The sequence below is a fragment of the Petaurus breviceps genome, unplaced genomic scaffold (genome assembly GCF_028583685.1).
Source record: "Petaurus breviceps papuanus isolate PSGF00001 unplaced genomic scaffold, PetGlider_PUasm1.0 90792, whole genome shotgun sequence".
NCBI lineage: Eukaryota > Metazoa > Chordata > Mammalia > Diprotodontia > Petauridae > Petaurus > Petaurus breviceps.
Genome location: NW_027187347.1, coordinates 7914514 through 7942000, shown reverse-complemented (window position 1 = coordinate 7942000; position 27487 = coordinate 7914514). Strand labels below are relative to the sequence as shown.

The 27487-nt window shown below is 36.6% G+C and overlaps 1 protein-coding gene across 4 annotated transcripts in view; it reads right to left on the bottom strand.

Annotated features, from left to right (window-relative positions):
* The window catches only part of PHLDB2 (pleckstrin homology like domain family B member 2), a 155581-nt gene that overhangs the window by 57045 nt on the left and 71049 nt on the right, over window positions 1-27487 (bottom strand). For 3 of the 4 annotated variants that reach the window (XM_069069826.1, XM_069069825.1, XM_069069828.1), the window contains 4 exons: window positions 11192-11320; window positions 4744-4899; window positions 2408-2518; window positions 851-940 (listed from right to left, as the gene is read on the bottom strand). In XM_069069826.1, the coding sequence (XP_068925927.1) occupies window positions 851-940; window positions 2408-2518; window positions 4744-4899; window positions 11192-11320 (486 nt within the window). The remainder of the gene's footprint in view (window positions 1-850; window positions 941-2407; window positions 2519-4743; window positions 4900-11191; window positions 11321-27487) is intronic. The other variant, XM_069069827.1, reaches the window with a different exon arrangement.

Genomic DNA, 27487 nt, shown 5'->3' with positions numbered 1-27487 from the left:
TCACTTAACCCCAACTGCCCTCCAAAAAGCAATAGAAAAAAAAGGAAACATGTAGTATGGATCTGAATTATGCAGTCATTTCAGGGAATTCATTATTTGCCCTAATGAGGACTTTTCTTTTCCCAAATAAATTCTGAGCATTTGGGTCAGTAGCAAAATAATCTTAATGTCGGTATGTAATTTGTATAGCTTACCAAAAAAAAATGGGAAGGAAAGGGTAAAAAAAATGAATATGAATATGGGAATTAGAAGAGGATATTCACCTTAATCTATATAGGAGCTTTGAGAGAGAGAGACAGAGACAGACAGAGACAGAGAGAAAATAAACACAGGAGGGGTGAGATGGGTATGGAAAGTAGAAAGGAGTTAGGAAAGCAAGTATTCAAACCAGATTAGAGAAATACTGTTAAAGGAACTGACATTTTAAGTGTGTTTCTTTCCCTCCTCTGAAACTCAGCCAGCAAACCAAATCAAGAAAAAAAAAAAGACAGAATCTGAGCACTAAAAACAGACCAATATTGGCTCTGCCTTGAGCCTTTTCCTGAAATTCTAAGTTAGTGCTATTCCTAAAGTCAAATCAAACTTGATTACTTAGGGAAGACAAAAATTTTTTTCACTGTGTATTAAAGTACATTTAGCATGGGCCTTGCAGTTGCCATTTAACATAAAAGATAATCACTGGAAAATTCCAAAGTATATAAGGAAAGAGGCTGACCACAGCTAGACCGTGAAAACTTTGATACCATATCTTTTTCATATCCTGTCTTTATCAAAACGTAAGTGCCAAATATTCCCAGAGACTTAAAACTGAGATTAATCCAAGTTGAAAGTAACTGAGGATTCTGCTTACCTCTTTTAGACTGTTGGGGTTGACTGGAAACCCCTTTCCTCCAGAAAGATTAGAATATTTCTTTTCCAGATTGCAAAGATTCTCCTTTTCCTGTAAGATTACAAGGTCCTGTTAAGCTCAGAGACCACCATAGATAAAATTGTGAAGTCAGCCAAGCACATCTGTGGTAACCCTCCCTCACTATGTTTTGAAGTCTTCTTTCCTGAGCTCAGCATTCTCTTCCTCCATTCTTCCTTCTTCCTTTACCTCTGACCGGTTCCCCAGAGGCTTCCCTGTCCAAATATCTAGATAATGTACCTCCTTGAGGATTCAGGTTTGGCTAACCAATCTTATATAAAGGGTGTACAAAAAAATGCTGGTGCATTTTAAGCTATTAAAGCTTTAATATTAATCTGTACCAAAGGAATCTTGTAGCTTCTATATACTGGTCCTCAGCTCTGTTTTCCTCTAAGCAACATTAAAATCAACCCATGAGCTTTTCCAGTCTTCATACTTTTTAATAGCTTAAAATGGCACTAAGACTTTTGGAATACCTTGTATTAATCTATTGCTACTCAATTACCATTTCCAAATGACAACAATAAGAGAGTAGTGGTAGTAATGCACATTTATATAGTATGTAAAGATTCAACAAGCGACTGCTTTCCCTAAGAAGAGGTATAAGGATACATTTTCCCTTGCTCCTTTCTAGAGACTGGGGTCCTCCGGTGGGCAACACTGCATGTAATCACAGACTTTTTCAATTAATTGACTAGCTTGCTGAGTTGGGACCCCCCCTCATTTTCTTCTTTTAAAATATTCATTGTCATAAAGGATGGTTATTTGGGAAGGGGTAGAGGGAGAGATAGAGGAGGAAATGTATGTGATGCAGAAACAAAAGGCATCAATAAAATCTATTTTTTTAAAAGTCTCTCTCAACACCGTCTTTGAGTTATGTGGTGTAAATATTGTTTCCATTCTACAGATGAAGAAACTGGGATCAAAACAGGTTAAGTGACTTTCCAATGGTTGCACAGTTAATAAATGCTAGAGCTAGATCTGAAACCCAGTTCTCCTGATTCCAAGAACTACTCTTTTATCCCAATAACTTCTATATTCACAATTCCTTGATTTGAAGCAATGACTATGGTGAGAATTTCAGGCATCCCAACAAGGTAATGGAATACATGTGTAGGGGCTGGATGCCCAAGTCATACCATTCACCTGGCAAGATGGTTAAGTCAAATATAATTCCTTGTGAGACAAAAGAAAATCTATATCTGGCAGTGCCATGAACCGATTACAATGAATGTTTGATGGAAGCAAATCATCATCTTCTAAAGTCTACACTAAAATATATTTATATAAATCTGTGGATATGAAAAGATGTTTCAAATTTAAGGGTTTAATGTGTTACATACAATACTACAAAATACCTCATCTTTAAAAAATATAAAGAAACTACCAATTGTTAACATTATGGAGTAATACAACCTAGGGAAATATGGAAAAAAAAATAACTAAAAACAAGAGAATACTTTTCTGACAATGTTCAGATGGCCAAGAGATAGTACTTACTCTTTGTAGCATTAATATTAAATTATTTTTCTCTTTTACAAAATGATCTTGTTCCCTTTGAGTTTGCTGGACAATGTGATTGGCTTGCTTCTTTAAAGCAGAAATTTTCTCCTAGTAGAAAACAGATAACAATAGATAACAGATTCTTTTTGTTGCTGTTGAGTCATTTTTCAGTCATGTTCAGTTCCTGACCCCATTTGGGGGTTTCTTGGCAAAGATACTGGAATGACTTGACATTTCCTTCTCCAGCTCGTTTTTACAAATGGGGAAACTGAGGCAAACAAGGTTAAATGACTTGCCCAGGGTCACACAGCTAGCAAATTTCTGAGGCCAGATTTGATCTCAGGGAGATGAATCTTCCTCAATCCAGACCCAGCACTCTAGACACTGTACCACATGGCTGCTCCAGTAATATCCTTGATTAAGGTAGGATGGACCATAAAAACATAGCTTGAGATCTAGAAGGGACTACAGGTCATCTAGTCCTACTCCTTCATATTAGAGATGAACAAACTGTGTATTAAGAAAGTCAGGTGACAGGCAGCTGGGTGGCACAGGGTGGCTAGGTGGCGCACTGAACAGAGCACTGGCCCTGGAGTCAGGAGGACCTCAGTTCAAATCTGACCTCAGACACTTAACACTTATTAGCTGTGTGACCTTGGGCAAGTAGCTTAACCCTAACTGTCCTGCTCTCTTCCCCTCCAAAAAAAAAAGGCAGGTGACTTGCCCAAAGTCAGTTTTTAAGGGGTAAATTTGGGAATGGAACCCCAGTTGGGTACTTAATGATCAATACTCTTACCACAGCACTGAACTGCCTCAGGGTTAATTTTTTTTAATTACATAAATATAAACTTCTTTTAGCATATTCATTTTTAAAAATTTTGAATTCCAAATTCTCACCTTCCCTCTAATCCCTCCCCTATCCCTTGAGATCTCAGAGATTCTAATGTAAGGATTCAGTGTAGAGTGAGGGAGAATTGCCTCTTAGTTAGGAAAGATTCTTGGTCTCCCAGCAATCTTACTTTAAGTCTATGGAATTTAATTTTTAAAACTATTTTAAGAAATAAAGAAGGCCACAGGAAATCTCTTTATAGTACAAAGCAAACATCATCATGGGAAACATCCCTGTTTACAAATAAGTATTTCTAGTTTCTTTTTAAAATTGAGTATTGAAGAAAAAATCCCTCTTTTCCCATTCCCCTCCTTTACTTTTATCAATGCAGTATTGGAAGGGTATAGGATGAGAAGTAAATCCTCTATTTTGGGCTTTTGTTAGTAAAAGGCTGAATATCTGTGTTTTAGAAAGCCTTCTCTACCACCCAGAAACACCTGGCCATGTAACCTTGAGCAAGTTACTTAACCCCAATTGCTTAGGGGCAACCAGGTGGCTCAGTAAGAGCACCGGCTCCAGTGTCGGGATGACCTGGATCAAATCCGGGCTCAGATACTCAGCACCACACCCAGAAATAACTGGCTGTGTAACCTTGAGCAAGTTACTTAACCCCGATTACTTAAAAAAAAAAAGCCTTCTCTAGTTCTACCTTTTCTTGTTGCTGTTCAGTCATGTCCAGCTCTTTGTGACCCCATTTGGGGTTTTCTTGGCAAAGATACCAGAGCGGTTTGCCATTTCCTTCTGCAGCTCATTTTATGATGAAGAAACTGAGGTAAGCAGGGTTAAATGACTTGCCCACAGTTGCATAGCTAGTAAAGTGGCTGAGGTCAGATTTGAACTCAGGATTTCCTGACTCCAGGTAGCACCCTATCCACTGTGCCACCTAGATGCCCCTAGTCCTACCTAGCCATTTCTAATGATAAAATAGTCAACAGCACAAAATAGCAACAGAGGAAATTCTCTTTCCCCCACTCCCATTCCCAACAGAGACTCATCCCCTTGCAGTGCTATCCTAGACATGGGATATTTTGGTTCTAAAAGGAAATAGGTCAAGACAAATGATAAGAGAAGTGACATCCCCCCCCCCCCCATCTTAGTTCTTACAAGGGAAAAGAAACAAAATCTTTCCTCTTTTATTAATGATGAACTCAAGGTTCAATATAACAAAAGCAATGACAATTTCTCAATGTGGTTTCAGGCAATCATTCATCATTATAGTTGTACTTCTATGATTCTCCCAAAGCTATTATGATTTTTCCCCTGCCCCTGCACATACACACATACTAATCAAAACTATAATTAATAGTAATAATAATAAGACTTCAAAGCATATAAAGTGCTTTGAAACAATGAGATTATGATTGTTTTTGCTTGATACAGTTTATGATATCTGTGCTTTCTGTGATAATTTTTTTAACTTTTAAAAGGCATTCAATAGAGTTACCTTTCTAGTGACGATACTCCTTTGATATTCAGCTACTTCACGTAAGAGTTGTTGGGTCAGCTTCTCTTTCTCTTCATCTAACCGGCTCTCATGCTCCAGCTGCTGAAATTCTAGATCTTCGAAGTGTTTGCTTTCTACATCCAACAGGTCAGCATCCTTGGAAGAAATGGAATGGAGGCAACAGCAAGAAAAACCAGGATTGACTAGAGTCAACTTTAAGTTTGCCAAAAGATAAAATCCTTGAAAGCAAATTGGGTTTGCTACAAACTTAACTTTTAAATTACAACACTGACAATGTTCAGAATATAGAGAGTTTTTCTTTTTGGAGAATTAAACACACAATTGAAAGATGCCAGTTTGGGACTAGAATAAGTGATTTATTCTTTCTGCTTATTTCTTCATCATATATTTTCCTTCATGATGGATTTCAGACTTAATAGGAAAATATGAATTCCAATGGTTATGTATTATGAGCAGAAGTCAATAAAAGGCATAACTATATTGTCTGGAAGGTAAATATGTCTTTAGTTGCCCAGAAAAAAGTGTCATTTCCAATAATAACATCCTAAATATAAACATTAGACATATTTCATAGAAATTATTCTTCATGCTGTACAATGTCTTTTCTTCTAGGGATAAGATCAAGAGAATATGGAGGGCCATTTGGAGTAGGTTAGTAAGGATGGGGAAGTTGAATCTTCCCTAGTACATCTGGTTTGGGCTTTTATCTTTTTATTGTCTCCCTTTCTAGAGTTCTAGGCATTTTCTTAATGCTTCCTTTTACAAATGGGAAAGCAGCACCCATAGGTACATAAGCACAATGGCTTATAAAGCTGGTTAAAAAGACAAGACACAAAATAAAAGTCATACAAGTTATTTAACTTCGATCTTGTACTCTTATATTTTTTAAAAAATGACTAAAATGATTCTTGAAAGATAGGGAGAGATATCATCATAATTAGAACAAATTTTCTGCTAGAGCTATTTCATAGTAAGGAGGTCATTAGCTTTCCCATTAATATTAACAATCCAATAGCAACAAGAATATAATGTCAAAACGATGGGGGTGGCTTGGTGGTGCAGTGAATATAGCACCAGCTGTGGAGTCAGGAGGACCTGAGTTTGGATCCGGCCTCAGACGCTTAACACAAAAATTAGCCATGTGACCTTGGGCTAGTCATTTAACCCCAATTGCCTTCCAAAAAGCAAAAAAACAAACAAACAAAAAACCAAAACCAAAACAAACAAACAAAAAAAACAAGCCAGGATTCTTAAGTATGAGAACAAAAATGAAAGAAAGCCATTCTAAAGATAGAATTTAAAATAAATTATTTAATAATAAATTATTATTTATTTAAAAATGAATAATAAATTATTTATTTAAAATAATAAAAAATAATAAATAAATCTATTTAGATTGGTGCATACTTTTTTATGTCTCCAAATTTAAATATACAAAATTTTGGTATCTGTATATATATTTCTATTTTTTCCATGACAATTTGCAAAGGAGTTGACTGATTAGGACCAAAATTTGCCATTCCTAAAGAATATAAAGACATATCAGTCCATCATCTTAAAGCAAAATGGAGGGCAACAAAAATGTCCTTTTTAATGGATGCAAGAAACTTGATCCATGGGTAGATGATACAAGGATAAAATGTTTGCAAGAAAATATGGCTCAGTTCATCAACTTAAAACAAAATGCCACATTACTTGTGGAATTTATATGAGGAAAGATCCTCCCACTTCATCAAAACAGGCTGATGCCCAAGGCCTGCCATGTTATCCCCCAAAAGAGCTATATAGTTCACAAAACCACTAGTGAACAATTCATTTATGCAGTAAATGTTTAAATCACTTTATGAAAATAAGAATGTGCTATATTAGAAAAGTTGCATCTGAAACTACAATCTTATGTTTGAAATTCTTCTGGTGGTATCAGATATGAGTTTATCAATCTGGGAAATAGTGAGAATAAATATTGATAATATATAGTGCAAATCAAAGCAATTTTCCTGACAATTTGAAATGACAGTCAGTGTACAATTGATAGAGTGCTAGACTATATGTCAGGAAGGCCTGGGTTTGAATTCTGCCTCTGACAGGAGTAAGTTGCTGTGTCACCCTGGGTAGGTCATACAAATTCTCTATACCCCAATTTACTCATTTATACAATGAGGGGATTAGACTCAATGGTTTCTGGGGTCCCTTCCAGCCCTAAATCAATGATCCTGTGATCCTATAAAACAAGGAATTAATTTTTTTTAAAAGAGAAATTGAGTCAGGAGTAATTTAATTTGGCAATTTGTAATATGTGTCCCAAGAAAGTCACAAATGAATTATGAGTTGCAGCAAAATGATAATAATAGGATGGTAGAGTTAGAGATGGAAAGGAGATTGGAGACAATCTAGTCCAATCATTTTGTTTTATACAGATGAGATACTATAGAGTAAGCAAAGGAACTAGGAATAGAACTCAGGTCTTCTGGCTCCGAGGCTAATGTTCCTTCCAAATTTCATGGAAATGCAATTCAAGGCCCAAAGGAAATCAAATGAGCATTGCTGTTCAGTCCTTTCAGTCATGTCTGACTCTTCATGATCCCATTTGTGGTTTTCTCGGCAAAAATACTGGAATGGTTTGCCATTTCCTTCTCAGCTCATTTTACATATAAGAAACTGAAGCAAACGGGGTTAAGTGACTTGCCCAGGGTCACACAGCTAGTAAGTATTGGAGGCTATATCTGAACTCAGGAAGCTGAGCCTTCCTGACTCCAAGCCTGGCACACCAGCCACCAAGCCACCACAAAGTGCCTCAAATGAGTGTAAGTAAAATGCAACAAAATTCCTTTATCTTTCTAATGTGCTTACACCAGGACTCTGTTTAGCTATGATTGTTAGATTAGTGGGAAAAAGTAGATAGGTATGAGTGGTACTGATAAATGTATATACAACAGCTAAAACCAGCTTTAGAGACTAATGAAAACCTGAGGTGGGTTTAGGATGTGCTACTGGTTAGAACACAGATTTAGATACTGGATAATGGATCATAGATTGGATCATAGATTTAGAGCTGAAGGACATCTTAGAGGCCATTTGAACCAACCTTTCATTCTATAAATGAGGAAACTGAGGTTCAAAGAGAACAGAAGTACACGTTTTTGACAACTGCTCCAGGAATTTTTCTATTAGGTGCCACTGTTCAGCAACTGTGGGAATTATACCGCTTCCTTTGCCATTTCATCCATAACCTAACTGATGTTTTTTTTTTTAATGGAAAAACTTCATCAGAGTTTCCATATCCACTACCATAGCAACCACAAGCCATCAAACCACATATTTCTGGCCAGTTTCAACTGGATCTATGTTAATAATTTTGACACAAAAGGTCCTGGGTTCTTAGTGACTCGCATACATAAATTGTATGCATCTCATCATACTGATCTCTAAATTTCAGCTCACAGTTTCTAAAAATAAAAGAGAGAAAGGAAGAAAGAAAAAAGGAAGGAAAGATCAATAATCTGCCCTTAAGAAGGACTGCTACCTCCCTTAAAAGAACTTTATTAAAATCTTATGACAATTGTGGTAACACAATGTGGTAACATAGTGGTAACAAAAGGTGGCAAAGTGGATAGAGTGCTGGGTCTGGATTCAGGAAGATTCCGGAGTTCAAATCCAGCCTCAGACACTTACTGGCTGTGTGACCCTGGGCAAGTCATTAAATCTTTTTTTTGCCTCAGTTTCCTCATCTGTAAAATGAGTTGGAGAAGGAAATAGCAAACTGCTCCAGTATCTTTGCCAAGAAAACCCCAAATGGGGCCATGATGAGTCAGGCATGACTGAAAAATGACTAAACAACAACAAAACAAAAGTCAACTTAATTGAATCTGTGTTTAACTTAATAAAGGCCCTGGGGAAAGAGATTTCATTTTAGGAGTGTTTTGAAGTATTTTAAGCTAGAAGCGAAATGGGCTTGTACTAACCCAAGAAGTCTCTAGAATAACTGAATTATTGCAAAGTGAGATAATCCACTTTTTAAGTCAGAGGCTGGTAAAGGGTGACCTTAGGAGAACAAGATTAAGGAACTCAGTGATAGCAGGGAGATGGGAGATTTATCACATAAGGGCTTTTATGTCAAGAATTTCACATTACTGGGGTAGCAAGGTGGTGCAATGAATAGAGCACCAGCCCTGGAGTTAGGAGGACCTGAGTTCAAATCTGGCCTCAGACACAACACAAAAACTAGCTGTGTGACCATGGGCAAGTCACTTAACCCCAACTGCCCTTCCAAAAAAAAGCAAAAAAAAAAAAAAAGAATTTCACATTACTGCTTTGTGGGAAAGGAAAAGAATCTTGGACTTTATATGATGTACAGTTAGGTCATCTGCATTCATTTCCTTTATCAATAATTAAAATCCCTTAGAATACTTGAAAAAAAAAGTTTGAAACATTGTATAGAGCCCAGAGTAAAATAAGCAGTAATTATTTATATCAACTTGATATTTATATTAATGGACTTGATAAACTATTATCTGAAGTCAATGTTTATGTAGAGTAAGAAAATAACTTGGTAATGGGGTGGAAAGAATAAGAAATTAAAAGAAAGGGAGTAAAATGTACATAGTCATATATATTTACTGATCTTAAATAAGGAATTCCAAGTTCAATGACAGCATTGTCTGTATACAATCTCGAAAAATAAACATTTCTGCGGAGTGAATAAACAAAAATATGTTTCCCAAACTATGTTGTTTAATTAAAAAAAAAACAGCTAAGACTCAGGGTCTAACACTAACAGATAAATAGAACAAAATACTTTCACAAATCTTGTTTTGTAAGTTTTAGGCAATTTTTTGTGTGTGCTCTTAACACAACTTTGTCCCCAGAAGTGTGGAACTGACACATAGGCAAAGTTCCAATTTATTGGCTTATATCCAACTCTCTACAATAACTGAATGAAGAAGTGCAATGTAATTTTTGATTTTATTTGGAACAACACTGGTAAAAGCAATAGATATTGTCATCTTTATTCAGCATTTCAAGATTATTTGAAATGAATGCCTTTAAAAAATCAGGAAGCTCTCAACTGTAACATCAAATTACATTTCACTGAAAGATTTCTTTACCCTACTGAGATTCCAAGGGGTAAATTATTTAAATTAATGATAAAAGTTCACATATTGTTAAAAAGAACCCCCAGCATTTTAAGAAATCCTCCAAGAGATGCTGTCTTACAATGGAACCACTTTACAACTCTCTAAAGAGAGAAGAATGTGATAAAATGAATAAAGTAGCCTTATTTTTCACTTATTAATGACTACTCCCCTGGGGCTAAATCTCTTTACATAATAATTTCACTTTCAAGACAATTAATGCATTTTTTCCAATATTTTAATTTAAGTAGCTCTTTATGGAGAACAAAATCTGGCATTCATGCTGCTAAAAACTTCAAATTTTGGGAACACATATTTGTGAAACTGGGTGGGACATCTAATTTCATTTTCATCTATCCAAAGCTGGTTCAGTAGAATGCAAGCCCTTTGAAAGCTAGTCTCATTTTTTCTTTGTTTTCTCAGCAATGAAACAGTGTCCGACACAAAATAGGAATTTCATAAAGGAATGAACAAATGAATGAACACTGGCATGATACAGTATCCATGGAATAAAGTTTCAGCCAATACAAGTTAGACTAGACATTTCTATGGTTCATTAAGATTTATTTCAAGCAAATAATAGCTAATGGTACAGTCTGAGGGCACCTAATCAAACCAAATACCCTGGAGTGAGGCTTAGATGATAATGATTTCAGTTTCATGTCACTAGAAAGCTGAAAGAAAAGAAATAAACATCAAAACAAAGGTGAAAGATAAACAGTCTGAAAAATGGCTACTTTGGGGACAGATTACAAAGCAAGCTTAGAAAAACATTAAGCAGCCAACATAGCAAACAGCAATCACTAGACAGCAAACGGGAAACTCAGGGAATAGTGTCAATTATTAATGCTAGTTAATTTCAGCGCTGAAATGCCAGATATCAGTTACAACTCCTGAACAGCTGTGACTCCTTAGCTAAAACAGACACAGGGAGATGCTTTTTATTCGATACCTCAGCTCTAATATACCTTTGTCTTCTAAACTAAGATACACTAAGCAAAAAGACAAGTTCTTTTTTTTTCTTGTAGGGGAGTGGGGGCAGGGGAAGGGAGGATCGTGAGTGTTTCATGACTTTCATTTTAGTTCCTTAAAAGCTGTATTTTTATGGTCACCATGCGCTTCAATGATGTATTCATTAACCCAGCAGGCTGCTAAGGACAAATTTTGTGCTATGTGATCTACATGAGTGAGAAGAAATTGGACACTTAAAAAAAGAAGGGGATATGATTTTTTTTTAAAGAGAAAAAGAAAAAATTGAAAAAAAATTAAGTGGTGCATTCCTGATTGCTACTGACCCTCTTCAGTTGCTGCTGTAACTGTTCCCTCATGGACTCGGGACAATTGTCAAGCTGGGTCTTCTGCTCGGAGTATATTTCCTGCAGCCTCTCTAGTTTTTCCCTCTCAGCATCAAGTTTTACCTTCTCCTGAAGTTCAGAAAATAGAAGAATAGAATTACCTTCAACACCATCAGTAAGGATGACAAATAAAAAAGATGAACCAGACAGCTTGTGGGAGTAGAAACAGACGGTTGTATTAGTCACTGGGACAAAGCAGCATAAAGGTAACTACAAGTTGGAATCAATCATACACCTTTGATTCAGTTGTTTCTTCATTCCTAAATTTAACACAATCCGATTAGCACTAGCTCCACCCCCACTCCCTTTCTTTCCTTACCTCCTCCTACCTTCTAAAAGATAACAGGTATGCCGCCCATCTTTTAAAAAGGCAGTGTTATCAACAGGCCCATTAATCTATAGTTGGTCAACAAAAAATCCCATAGGAAAAGAAAACAAAATAAGGCAACTTTGCAAAGAACCACTCACCTATGTGTCACATGAAAGACAAAGGAATTTATACCACATTCCTGATTAGAGCTGGATTCTCTCAAGGAACAAGGAGCATATTCCCTGCTTTTAAGTTGTGTTATTTTAGAAATTCTATTCATTTGTTCATGCCACTTGTGTATCATTCAGAAAACTGTTTCACAAGTTAAATGTTTGAAATAATTCAAGCAATTTTTCCAGACCCAGATTAGGAGAAAGAAAAGTGATTCTTTGGCTCATACAGAGAATCTAAAGCTAGAAAAGACCTCGGAGATAATTTGGTTCATGGGGTTCTTAACCTGGGGTCCATCAACTTGCTTTTAAAAAATATTCTGATAACTGCATTTCAATAGAGTTGATTTTCTTGGTAAAATTATATATTTTATGCAATTAAAAACATTCTGAGGAAGGGTTCCATGGGCTTCACTGACAGCCAAAGCAGTAGCTGACACAATGGAAGTTAAAAATACCTCATCTAATTCAATGTCCTCATTTTAGAGATAAATAAATCCAGTCCCAGGCATGAGAAGTGACTTGCCCAAGGTCATACTTCAATATCAGGTAATCAGGAGCAGAGCCAGGATGTGAAAGCAGGTATTCCAACTCTAAATCCAATGCTAATTCCATCTCAACAGTCACACCAGCTTACACCAGTCAAGTGGCAAGAGAACTAGTGGAAAGTATTAGTAGACAAATTGATTTCTGTTATTTTTCTGCAAGACTGACAAGGTGAGAAATCAGATGACATCCACATCACAAGACAGAAAAGTGAAAGTGAGCGATTGACTATGAAGGTAGATGTGACCCCAAAAAATGATGGTGCTATCAAACATCAGAAACACAGCCACTAGAAGAAAAAATCCAATTATGATTTTGTCTTTGTGATCAGTACAGTGGCTGGCACATAGTTAAAGAAATGAATGCTGAATGAATTGAATGAATGAATGAATGACTAATAAGAATGAGGAGAATAAAAGATGGTAAGGAAAACATTACCACTTCTCATCCCAGCCTAATCATGCTTGTTGTGGGATGATGTCATGATGTTGCCTTTAGCTGATACCATAAAGCACGGTTAATAATAACCTTTTGGGTAAGTGGGGGGAAGAAACCACTTTCAGTGTGCTGGTGTTTGCCTTAATCTCTTTCCCCACATTGGATGCACAGACACAACCAACCAATACCTTTGCCTGGGCTGCTGGAGCATTACTCTTGCCTTCACTTTCAATGTAACAAGCACTCAGAGAGCATCATTAGCATTAAAAGGTCTAGAGCTAACAAAATAATTGCCAACTTAACCTCTTAGCATTTCACTTTCTCTGAAAAAGAAGGAAGGGTAATAATCTCTAAATATATTACTAGAGAATTAAATATATAGGATGTCCTAAAAATCTTAGTGGTGTTTTAAGCTTTAATAGCTTAAACACAAAAACTTAAAAATGCTAATGACTTAGAACTTCTTAAGCTTTAATAAGCTTAAAACTGCACCAAGACTTTGGGGACACGGTATAAAGGATCAAACTATAAGATACCACTCCAAAAGGACTACCACTACTGAAATTCCATTGTTCAAACTGTCTTTATTATACTTGAAAATTTTTTTAGCTTTAAAAAAAAAGGTAAATGTTGCTATAGCTTAGAGCCACAATGATATTAATAAGGATAGGGAAAGGGACTTTCCCATAGTGATCTTGGTTTAAGACTGTCCCAGGTGAAGAAACACCCTTTGCCAAGGCAGGTCTGCACATTTTCTACAATTTAGAGTCTAGAGGGTTTCCTAGAGTATTGACACACTAAATGACATATAGTCTAGGTCACAAATCCAGCATGTGCCAGAGTCAGAACTTGAACCTAGAATTTATAGTTCTAAGGTCAATTTGTTATCTGCTGTGACACTGCTTCTCTTAATAGTAGGACATTTTTTGAAATTTATATTTGGATTTTTGCAGCACTTCCTTTCTAAATCTCTTAAACACACACACACTTTAAGTTTTTCCTAATTAAAGGGAAAATACAGTCATAAATGCTTATAAGGTTGGGCTTTTTTCCCCCAAAATTCAGACTTTGTAGGCCAGTCAGTAACCATAACATTTTCAGAGAAGAACTGATGCCATTTTTCTCCAAACAACCTTTCAGACATATGTGAGAAATTCCCAGTTCCTTAAGTTTGGGGAAATAGAATAATCTTCACTTGACTCAATTTTATTAATTGACAATGTTTCTTTTTTTCATTTTCTAAATCTTTCTTCTTTAAACTATAAAATGTGATATTAACTTATGTCAGATCTCACTATAATTACCCAGAAATTTTTTTCCTTCCCTTGTCCCTTCTATACCTTCACATAATTACTTCAGGGACCAATCTGTATGTGTCACATAATTCTAAGGTTTGGAATGAAAAAGTTACTGCATTGGTTTTCTCTTTCATTCTCCAGAAGATATACTCATCCTAAAGTTTTTCTTGATTAAAAAGAAGTAGTTTTGTTTAATCTGTCTACATAACCACCTTTTGGATTTAAGACTGACTTATTAAAGACAAGACACTAAATAGTGGGTACCATTTTGCATCAATGCTCTATTTTTGCAGAATACAAACAAGAGAAATCCAAGCCCCGGAAACTGAAGTGTTCCAGTCTCAAATGGGTCTGGGAACCAAATCCTAACATGCAAGTCACAAGGAAAGTTGTCTTGTAATACTCTGCATATATAATAAATTTTACCTATAAGACTCTGCCTCCAAGTGGTTTAATGATAGCTGTGACTTCTATTAGCAACAAAAGATAGAAGCATTTACTTTCCAGGAATATTAACTTGACAGTGCAAGCTGACTTCAGCTTGTGACTTTTCAGATATCAACTTAAAAACAAAAATTTTAAAACAACAAACTCTTTGGCTTCATGTCTAGGATAAAGTGCCATTTCCTTTATCTTGGGACCACTGTCTGCCCTTCCTTAATGGCAGATAGATTTCATCTAATAATTTCTCTCTATTTACATCTATCATTAACACTTTATTGTCAAGTTTATTTGTAGCAGAGAGGCAAAAAGGATAGAGACTGGTCCCTCCACCATAGCTTTCAGTTCAACCACCATTTATATAAAGAACTAGCATTTTGTAAGTTTAAACTTTAATTTGATCATTTAAAAAACAATACTACTTAAAATTCATGGTGGTCCTGGTCTGCAAGTAAATTACTGTCAACAACAAAAACACCTTCATATTTTAGTAACCACTGCTTTATACTAACAACTAAAAACAAAAATATAGTAAATTAAAAGAATAATACCTTATATTTACATAAGGGCTTCTTTTTGAGAAGATTCAAAGCCTTTGCAACTGCAGAGAAAGGGGTAGTTAGGAGAAGGAAAAAAATAGGTACCATCTTCCCTATCTATGGCTTCACTCAGTAAAACTCAGCCAACTTCTTGGAACCCAAAGCAAGAGGCTATCAGAAAGATGCGTGAAGGAGAAATGGGGTCAGAAGAACAGAGTGAGTGGCAGGTGAACAGCTGTCTAAGTGATAGAAGACAGAATATCGCTCCAAGAAATGGCTCAGGTAGAGACGTTGAGCCAATAAGAAAATAATATTCCTCCCCTCTATTTATAGTTCAGGAAGTTTTTGCAGTTGTGCAGCTCAATTTAAACAGGTGATTAGAGCAGGAAGTATCACTTTCCATATGGGAGGTAAAACAGATTAACATTTGAGATTTATGGTCTTTGTTTTTTTTTTAAACAACATAAAATACTAAAATCAGATTTAAAAATGAAAACAAATAAACACCTTTATTCTAACTCTTTCTGGAAAAAAAGGCATTTAGGAAAAGTTCATTTCCCTGGAAATGAATACAGTTTCTATCACTTTACTTTCCATCCTTTTCTGCCCTTTAAAAACATTATTTATCTTATATACATTAAAAAGATCATTACCATACACAAAATATAACAAAAAATCGCTATATGAAACCATAAATCTAAAATATACAGCTTACAGTTTTTTTTAGTTATATAATAAATTATACAAGTTACTTTTAAAGCTGTCCTTGTCTGTTACCTTCTGAATTTCCTTCTACTCTCTTCTGTGTATTTTCTTTTAAATGTTTTAATGCCCTCCTTTCCTTTTTTTCTCTTTTTTTTTGGGGGGGAGAAACTTTCATTAACCCCTTCTACCCACATATTCCTCTCCCTCCACCCACATAAAGGAAAAAAACAACAGAAAAACAGAATCCTTCTAACAAGTACGCACAGTCAAATAAAACAAATCAATATGTTGGCCATGTCCAAAAATGTATGTCTCATTCTGCACTTTAAGTAAGTCCATCACCTCCCTATAAGACATCTGATAGTTGCCTTCATTATCTTCTGGAATCATGATTTGTCATTGCATTGATTAAAGTTCTTAAGTATTTCAAGTTTGTCTTTACATTGTGGTTTCTATGGTATAAAGTGTTCTCCAAGTTCTGTTAATTTCACTTTGAATCAGTTCTTATAAGTCTTCCCAGGTTTCTCTGTAACTGTTCCTTTCATCATATCTTATCGTGATCATCACATTCTTATACCATTATTTGTTCAACCATTCCCCAATTCACGAATATCCCCTTTATTTCCAGTTCTTTGCAACAATAACAAGAACAAAAAAAACCTTATAATTTTTTTTTTTGGTACACATGGGTCCATTTCTTTTTCTTCTTTTTTTAAATCTCTTTGGAGTTTAAGTAATACTAGTCAAAGTAAATAAAAGGAATTTTGGGGGTATAGTTCCTAATTGTTTCTCAGAATGGCAGAAGCCAGTTAAAAAATAAGGGAGAAATAAAGTCTACTGGCACATTACCAAAACTCATTAATAAGAAAGCATTTATATCTTTGAGAATTTTTAAAGAAAATAACACATTTTTAATTTAATTAGATCAGGGGCTCTTAACCTAAGATCTATGACCTTAAAAAAATAACTATTTCAACTTTTTATAATTGGTTTCCTTTGTAATCTTATATGTTCTGTTTTATGCATTTAAAAAGCATTATTCTGAGAGTGGGTTCATAGACTTCACAAGACTGTTAAAAGGGTTCACAACTCAAAAAAAAATTAAATAAATATTTGTTAATTGCCTCAAGTGGGGAGCACCATCCTCGAGGCCACAGTAGATACAAAATTTAGTTAAGATATGGATGATCCTTTTATGATGGAACTGGAAATATGGGAGAGGTAGAAAAAGGATAGTAGTGATATCTATTGAAAATACATAGCCCCATGTGCTTCACTGTGGTGAATTTATGGACAGGCAGGGGCAAGAGTTACACAGGAGCAATAGGTATGGATAGGTTTCAATCTGCATCACTGTAGGGAACAGCCACAATGAAGAGTTCACAGATCCATTTGGGCCCAATCACTGCCCCATAAAGCTTATAGATGAATAGGATTTAAGACACATACATAATATTAATATAAAATGATACAATCATTCTATGTGTGAAGAGTATATTATCTAAAAGGTCTTAGATAATTTTTTTTTCTTTTTTGGAGGGCAACTGGGGTTAAGTGACTTGCCCAAAGTCACACGGCTAATTTTTGTGTGTGTTAAGTGTCTGAGGCTGGATTTGAACTCAGGTCCTCCTGACTCCAGGGCCGGTACTCTACTCACTGTGCCACCTAGCCACCCCAAGGTCTTAGATAATTATTCACCAGAACATTAAAGCTCAAATATATATTCAAAATCGTACTTATAAGATTCTAAGTTCCTTGAGGGCAGGACTCTGTTTAATCTATCTTTGTAACTCCCTTAGTACCTAGACATCATGTTTTGTTGTGTTTGCCTTAATACACTGGAGAAGGAAATGGCAAACCATTCGAGTATCTTCGCCAAGAAAACCACAAATGGGGTCACAAAGAGTCAGATATAGCTGAATAACAACAACCTCCATAGGCTAAAAGGCAATATAGTGAAGAGAATGGAAAGCTAGGAAACTAGGAAGACCTGTGTTCAGAACTTATCCCAGATACATACTAACTGTGTGACTCCTTGGGTAAATCACTTAAATTCTCAGCGCTTTAGGACAATGGTGTCCAGGGTAGATGGAATGAGGTGGTTTCAATGTTTTTTAATGGAAACTTTTCATTAGTGCTCATCTTCTGTTTCTAAATCATTTTGCTTTTGCAGACAGAAAACCCGGCCAGGTTTTTGAAAAAAAGACAGACTGAACATCATCTTGGACTCTTTCCTCTTGGCTAGCATGATTAAGAACTTTTGGACCTCTAATTAAATAATCCCAAGGCAGTAACACCATGGGTGAAATTTCATTTTTTAATGGCAATGGTTCAGCTGTGTAGCACTTTGGATATGTGAGTGACTCCAGCTCATCCTTGTTCAATGGTTTTTAGACCCTTTGACAGCTTTGACAAAGGAAGATTGAGGGATGACAGAGTAGCACAACTTTGAAATTCAGGGTCTACTGGCAAAATTTTGCAAAGAAGACCCCAGAAACGCCTTTACAGTGTACTCTGAGGGACCTCACTCCTTCCCTGAATACTTAGATCTCAAGGTTCTATCCATGAAGCTATAAATGTTTATAAACCATTATTCACCATTATTGCTAAATAATAATCAATTACAGTGCATATTTAGTTCTCTCTACCTGTAGTTAGGGTTTAACTCTGAGGTCCTATTTATTTCAGTTTCACATCCCTTGGCATTGTTGGCATTTTCTAAACAAGGGGTTTTCTTTGAAATTAAAGAAAGCCTCTCCGGAGGGACCAGGCACCTTTAGAAGTGTCATAGCAAATACTTTAGACTCTGACTCTCCATAGGAAGTAAGGAAGAGGCAGATATTTTGTTCAGATGGAGATAAAACTTAAGCCATCAGTTCAAGGGCAAGCAAATGGCATAGTTTTCAGAAAGAGTCTGAATGAGGAATCCTTTGATAAGACTCTATTTTGTCAGAGTGAAAGAATATTGTAGTTTAGTGGCACAAAAGCAATAGAATACAAAAGCAAGAATTAAGCTCTTTCACCAACAATAAAATACTAAAGTTTATATACACAGACCTTGAGACTGAGGAGGAGGGGAGAAGGGAGAAGACCTTCTACAACATCCTTTTAACTCTACTCACTAGCTTATTAGAGGATATAAAATGAAAAACAGTGGGAAAAAAACATTTACCAGAAAACAAATTTAGAATGAAAATACCCTTATTTACAGATTCAGTCTGAACAAGTCATTTCACTGCTCAAAAAAAAATCTGAATTTCTCTGCTGTCTCTAGGACAAAATATAAAGTTTGGCATGTAATGCCCTTCACACTTTGGCTCCAGCTTATCTTTCATGCTTATTAAACATCTTTTTCATCATTAGTTTATAAAGCACTTTAAGGTCTTCAAAGTACTTTACAAATTATTCTATTTGATCCTTGAAACAACCCAGTGATTAGTATACCCACTTTACAGATGAGGAAACTTGAGGTCCTACTCATGTGTCTGAGCCAAGATTCAGACTCAGGTTTTCTTAAGTCCAAGTCCAGCACTTTCCTCACAGTGCTCCCTAGCTTCCTGCACATTATTCCCTTTGTTCTTCTTTATATATGGCATTCCATCTTCCATCTCCATGCCTTGGCAAACCTCTGTCCTCTGTGCTTGGAATGCTCTCCTTCCTCATCTTCACTTCTTGGAACCCCTACCTCCCTTCAGGACTCAGCTCACATACGATAAACATTTTCTCTTAGCCTCAGAAGTTAATATTCTCTTCACTTGTTGTTGGCAGCTAGGTGGCACCATAGTGCACACAGCGCTGGTCCTAGAGTCAGGAAGACTCATCTTCCCAGAGTTCAAATTTGCCCTCAGACACTTACTAGCTGTATGACCCTGGGCAAGTCACTTAACCTGGTTTGCCTCAGTTCCCTCTTCTGTAAAATGAGCTGGAGAAGGAAGTGGCAAACCATTCCAATATCTTTGCCAAGCAAACCCCAAATGGGGTCACAACGAATCAAACCCGACTGAACAACAAGACCTTTTCAAACTTTTGATTATATGTTCAAGGAAAGAGAAAAAAAAGTGGATAAAATAAAACAGATAACCAAAAATCTTCTTGTGCCTTGGGCTCCATAACAGAGCTCTTTCATCACACCCAGTAGCAAACACCTTTAATGAGCATACATGAACCTTTGTTGGATAGCAGTCATCAGAGGGCCACCAAACAAGGTTTAATCCTACTTGTCATATCTTGTTTCATGAGGAAATTCTTTTTTTTTTCTTTTAAATTTATTTACTTTTAGTTTATGACATTCAGTTCCACAATCCCTTGAGTTCCAAATTTTCTCCCCACTCTTTCCTCCTCCCTCCCCATAGCAGCATGCAATCTGATATAGGTTCTACATCTCCCTTCACATTAAACATTAGTCACATTGTAAATAAGAATTACAACCAATGGAATGAACAACTAGAAAGAAGAAACAAAACAAAACAAAAGAGAGAGAGAGCAAGTAGTTTGCTTCAATCTGCATTCAGACTCAGTAATTCTTTCTCTGGATGTGGATTGCCCTCTCCATCACGAGTCCTTTGGAGTTGTCTTATAGCCTTGCATTGCTGAGAGGAGCCCAGTCTGTCAAAGTTAATCATCACAGATATAATGTGTCTATAACTGTGTACAATGTTCTCCTGGTTCTGCTCCCCTCACTCAGCATCAGTTTATATAAGTCTCTCCAGGTTATTATGAAGTCTGTCTGCTCCTCATTTCTTATAGCACAATAGTATTCCATTACATTCATATACCACAACTTGTTCGGCCATTCCCCAATTGAAGGGCATCCCCTTGATTTCCAATTCTTTGCCACCACAAAAAGAGCTACCATAAATATTTTTGTACATACGGGTCCTTTTCCCACTTTTATGATCTCTTTGGGATACAGCTCTAAAAGTGGTAATGCTGGGTCAAAGGGTATGCATATTTTCATAGCCCTTTGGGCATAGGTCCAAATTGCTCTCCAGAATGGTTGGATCAGTTCACAACTCTACCAACAATGCATTAGTGTTCTGGTTTTCCCACATCTTCTCCAGCATTAATCATTTTCCTGTTTTGTAATGTTAGCCAATCTGACTGGTGAGATATGGTACCTAAAGTTGTTTTGATTTGTATTTCTCTAATAAGTAGTGATTTAGAGCATTTTTTCATATGATTATAGATATCTTTAATTTCTTCCTCTGAAAACTGCCTATTTTTCCTTTGACTATTCATCAACTGGGGAATGACTTGTATTCTTATAAATTTGACTCAGTTCTCCATATATTTTAGAAATTAGACCTTGGGGTGGCTAGATGGCACAGTGAATAGAGTGCCAGCCTTGGAGTTAGGAGAACCTGAGTTCAAATCTGGCCTCAGACACTTAACACAAAACTAGCCATGTGACCTTGGGCAAATCACTTAACCCCAATTGCTCTACCTTCCCCCCTCCAAAAAGAAAAATCTAAAAATAGAAATTAGACTTTTATCAGAGACACTGGTTGTAAAAATTCTTTCCCAATTTTCTGCTTCCCTACTAATCTTTGTTAGGTTGGCTTTGTTTGTACAAAAACTTTTCAACTTAATGTAATCAAAATTATCCATTTTGCATTTTGTAATGCTCTGTATCTCTTGTTTGGTCATAAATTCTTCCCTTCTCCATAAATATGACAGGTAAACTATTCCCTGCTCTCCCAGATTGCTTACAATATCAGCCTTGATATCTAAATTGTAAACCCATTTTGACTTCAGGAAAAACTTTTTTTTTTTAAGCAATCAGGGTTAAGTAACTTGCTCAAGGTTACACGGCCAGTTATTTCTGGGTGTGGTGCTGAGTATCTGAGCCCGGATTTGATCCAGGTCATCCCGACACTGGAGCCGGTGCTCTTACTCGCTGAGCCACCTGGCCGCCCCTAAGCAATTGGGATTAAGTAACTTGCTCAAGGTTACACGGCCAGGTATTTCTGGGTGGGTGCTAAGTGTCTGAGCCCGGGATTCGATCTCCAGGTCTTCTCAACACTGGAGCCGGTGCTCTTACTCGCTGTGCTACCTGGCTGCCCCCAGGAAAATCTTTAAGGTAGCATTTTGCTCTTCAGAATAATTTTTTTTTATGATCCATAAACAATAGGCCTAGCAGGATTTTGTATTCTTTATAACTTCCAGTCAATTGTATGATTATATAGAGCTGGTCTATTGTGGAACATTGCTTGAAAAACCCAGACTTTCCCTGTTCAGTAACTTCATTAAGGATGTCATTTAAATTACTCTTGTATTTAGATTACTCTTGTAAAACTTATACATAGCTGAAAAAGAAGATACATGTTGTAGGCATATAGATTCTTGATAGATAGCGAGATCTTTCAGATGCTTCTGTTTATAAATGCTATTGCAATGATCATATCAAGATCTGGTATACTGCAGAGCACCCAAATGGTATACACAACCCATAGAAGAGTTTAGCCCATTTGTATCTGGGCAATGTAGTAATTCATTTTCTTTGACCATGAATATTTGGCACAAGATTTTGGTGGGGGGAGGGGGGTGAAGGGGTGGTGGAGGACAGATGTAGGAGAGAAAATAAATACTTATTAGTAAAAAAAAAATTTCCTAACTATTAACTCAGGAAAAGTCAAGTCAATGAAGAACATCTATTGTCTAAATAATGCTATATAGCTGAATGAATGGCTTACCTAGCTCATCTATCAGTATCCAGATCTTGGACAGATAATATGATTGGACAATGGACTGGGCCAAGTATTTAAATGAAGAAGGATGGGACAAGGATGGAGTACCATTGAAAAACTAAATTTCTTTTAATGAGCCCAAATTTGTTCCTGAAACAAAGGTTCATAATTTTGATATAAATATTCTTCTGATTATTATATGAATATAAGTCTTAAAATACCAGTGAAAGGGAAGCAGAGAGGTGCATGGTAAGTGTTAGTAGTCTGGAATCATTATGAATAAGGAATTATAAAGGAAAAGTAGGATAAAAGATGTCATAAAATAATAATAAAATATTAGTGAACATCATATAACACATTAAGTTTTATAAAACTCATTATAGATACAAATGATCAGATTTGATCATCCCAACAACCCTTTAAGAGAGGGGCTATTTTTATTCCCATCTTAAAGATGTAGAATGAGACTGAGGTATATTAAGTAACTTGCCAGGGACCACACAACTATTAAGTGTCTGAGGTAGAATTCAAACTCAGGTCTTCCTGACTCCAAGTTCAGGAATTTATCTTCTTTACCACCTAGTTTCCTCAAAGAAACAGAAGACAAAGACACAAGAAGACAATGAAGACGAAGACGAAGATGAAGATGAAGACGAAGTGGAAGAAGAAGAGGAACAAGAAGAGGAGGAAGAAGAAGAGGTGGAAGAAGAGGAAGGAGAAGAAGAAGAAGGCTGAGTCATATGGACAGAGAAAGGAATAATGATGGTCAGTCCATGTATCCTACTGATATCCTTGCCACTGCAAGAGAAAATGAATGTTGGCTGGACCTTCTGTTGTGAATTTGGTGAAAGGACATGACTCAGAGTTGTAAAGGATGTATGGGTTTCAAAAGATTATGACATATATTGTTGGAGTGTCCACAGTGATGCAATTATGGATCCATTTGAGCATATGTGAGGATTTAATCAAAATGCTGTCTCTGTAAGGCTTCAAAATACTGTAAAAAACATAAAGAAAACAGGGACACAACCTCAGGTACATACACTCTGGTTCATCAGATTACAATCTGGCTGAGCAGCAGACAGGGGACCCTCTGACTCTGATCCTTCTCCTCTATGTAGAGACACCTCCCTACTTCACATCACTAAGATTGATCTTTACCATTCAAATAGCTTCTAACATCACTATAAACCTTCCCTGAACGCCTGGGAGAGAACTGGCAATGTGCCCTAGATCCAAACATGCAAAGCCCCAGCCCCAGATGCCATCATTCCTTCTACTTCCTCACTTGAGTGAACAAGTACTTCTTATGTACAATATAAATACTATACTTCCTTGTGTATTAATTCAATATTGATTTGTTACTCTAGGCATCCTTAAGAAGTCTGCCCATGACAACGAATTCTGATTTAGAATGTAAACCTAAGGATAGGCATGCAAGATTTAAGCCATTGTCTATAGTTGGGCCTGGCACCATATATAAACAATATCTTTATCTATTTAATGACGCTCCAAGGCAAGCACTAGAAAATCTTAAATAACACAAGGTCTACAAAAAAATAATAATCTGGCTTCCCAAATTAATTATGGGAAACTATGAGGGGCGGCTAGGTGGCGCAGTGAGTGAAGCACTGGCCCTGGAGTCAGGAGGACCCAAGTTCAGTTCCAACCTGAGACACTTAACACCCACACAAAAATACTAGCCATGTAACCATGGGCAAGTTACTTAACCCCAAATTTATGTCCAAAAGGCAAAAAAAAAAAAAATTATGGGAAACTATGCTCAAAACTTTCTTCTGTCACCAAAGGTATATAAATTAAATAGCCACCAAAAGCAGGCCACCATCCTACGAGGCTTGGCATCACCATGATTCACTAGTTCTGATGAGGTACAGGCTCTGGGAATCCCCTTGAACTCTCCTGGAATCTTCCCACTTGATCTGGCATTCACCTGAGGCTATAAGTTTCTCATTATCACTATGCCCAACTCTCTGTTACCTCTGGATTTCCTCTGGCTACTTGCCACTCTTGATCCTATCAAAATCCCATTCTCTAGGTTCCTGGAATCTGATCTCTAGTCACCCGAGTCCCATCAAGATCCTCCCTAGCCTCCTCTTCAAGAGCCTTCCTGGACCCCTCCTCCAGTCACCATAGAATACTTGGCCATTCCACACAGTCTTTCTGTATGTAAGATCCATCTTGTCTCCAAGAAGATGCTCAGATTCAATTTGCCCCTCATCACAAGGGCTCCGATTCTGTCTGGTTCACTTGTCAATACAAGCAGCACAAATGTTCAGATTTCTTGAGTCTGGTCAATATGGCAGATGTTTAATAAACTTGTTTTCCTTGGCTGAAAGAAGGCTTGGGACGCATACATTTGTGCAGGACCTGCACGTCACTATTTCAGGGTCCCAGAACCCCTAAACCTCAACAGTACCTGCCTTTGTTAAATCTGGGGTCATCATACAGGATGTCTTATCACTACTTAAGTTCAACTAACCATGAGTATATCTTTAAAGCTTTTGATAAGCTTGGGCTACAAATTACGTGGACAAAAGCAACAAATAGAGGCAGCTAGATAATATAGGACAATGGTGTCAAACTGAAAACTAAATGGGGCTACCAATCCATGCATAAGGATCCCTGCAGGCTGGATATTGAACTTTAAAATATAATATTAATTATGTTTTATTATATTTTTATTTTGTTAACTATTTTCTAATTGCATTTTAATCTGGTTTTGCAACATTGAGCAACCTTGTGGACTGCACATAGCCCCGGGTTGAATGTCTGACACACACAGAATTAAAGACTTGGAGTCAGGGGGACCTGAGTTCAAATTCTGTCTCAGAAACTTGCTAGCTGAATGACTCCAGGCAATTTATTTCACATCTCCAAATCTCAAATTTCTTCCTCTATAAAATGAGAACGATAATAACAGTACTTACATTAGGAGTTGTTGTGAGGATCAAGGGAAATAATACAGGTAAAGCACTCTGCAAACTTAAAACTCTCTATAAAGGCCAGCTATTATTATAACAGGCACGTGGAAAGGGAAACATGATCTAAAGGGCAAAAAAAGGTCTTTTTTTAGATTTGTACATAGTGCTACACTTTTGTAATTGCTATTGTTCAGTTAGATCCAACTCTTCATGAGCCCATTTGGGGTTTTCTTGGCAAAGATATTGGAGTGGTTTGCCATTTCCTTCAACAGCTCATTTTACAGAAGAGGAAACTGAGGAAAACAGGGTTAAATGACTTGCCCTGGGTCATACAACTAGTAAGTATATGAAGCTGTATTCGAACTCAGGAAGATGAGTAATTCCTGACTCTAGGCCTGGCACTCTATCTACTATACCACCTAGCCGCCCCATGATATTCTACTCTAAGATTATAATAAAAACGGCAAGTCAACACGTACATTGCCCAGTAGGGCAGATAACTACAGCTGTATTAAAACAAACACACACACACACACACACACACACCTTTTCTACATATAGTGAGTTACCTGTCTGAAATCTGTCTAAGTGTTTCCACTATTAAGAAAGACCTACCTGGAAGCATAAAAAAAAAAAAAGATGAAATTCCAAATGACATACCCAGAAACATCTTTTAATTTATTATGGGTTATACAGAAAGAACTCTGTGCCCACTCAAGTTAGGAAATATTTCATTTCTGAACTATACAGTAGTAAGTAAGATAATGGATGTGTATCTAAAAATGAGGTAACATCATCAGTCTTTCTACAGTAGACCTGGAGTCTTCTTTGTATGCTGGATGGTGGGTAGAAAAGTCATGTGTAAAGCACTCCTTTTATTCTCTCTTAATTGACTGTCTATCTCACTCCCAAGAGAAGTTTTTTCAGACTTCCTCTTTTTTCCTCAAGCTTCTGATAAATCCCTCAACATAGTTTCTCAGCTGAGCATTATACCTCTTACTCAGCTCAGAAAATTGAGGACATTTCCCCTAAATTCCCATTTTTCCCTTTATCTTCATCATAAAACACCTCCATAGGATCTCTCTTCCTCTCTTCTCAGCCCCAAACCTCCAGTTTCTGATAATAAAACAGACCTTTCCCTTGACAATGCCAGAATCTCTAAATGTGCATTTGATTCCATCCCCTTTCATCTCCTGCATATTGTCCCCTCAATCATTCCCTTTCTCTCAGACCTTCAAGGTCACCCAGGCTATTGGATTCCTTCCTTAATAGCCTTCAAAAACACCCAAGTTTCCTAATCCTTAAAACACGTTGGTAAGACCCTATCATCCTCTCAAACTGTGATCTTAGATTCCTTTTCTTTTCTCAGGCAAATTCCTAAAAAAACACTGCAGATACTTGAATTTTATTTTACTTGTGGTTTATACTTCCTCTCTTCTCATTCCCTACTCTTTGAAATTCAGCTTCCAAACTCATCATTCCACTGTAACCTCTTTCTTCAAAGTGACCAATGAATTAGTAACTCAATGTGTTCTCTTGGTCCTTATCTAATTTTTTCTCCTTCAACTTTTTTGGTACTTTTTAAAAAGTGAATTTACTGTACTCTCTTCTTAAGGACTTAACAGGAAGCCCCAGTTTTGAAAGCTCCTTTAAGTTCTTGTTGTCAGGCAGAGGAACATATAGAAATATATAAACTGACTCATCAAAGACATCAGATTATTCATATTATTCAGTGAGTTTATCTCACGAGAATCATGCATTCATTAGAAGTCACTCTAGGGAGCCCAGACTCTAGAAGACTTCCTGATTTCTTATTTGTTGGTTTGTTTTTAAGATTTAAAAAAGAAAAAGGCTAAGCTGGTTGGTTTAAATGTATATTTATTCTCATCCTCCAAAATCGTCAGTTTTTGTTTTTGTTTGTTTTGTTTTGTTTTCATAGTATCTTAAAACTTCGTAAGAAAGATGTGGAAAGAAGGCCTTACTGACTTATTCAAAATGTAATACTTTCCATGGCCACACATTTTTGGTCAGATTAAAAAAAAAAATTCAGATAGTATGAACTGATAATTGTTGCTCAGTCATTTCCAGTCATTTCTGACTCTTTGTGATCTCCTTTGGGGTTTTCTTGGCCAAGACACTGGAGTGGTTTGCCATTTATTTC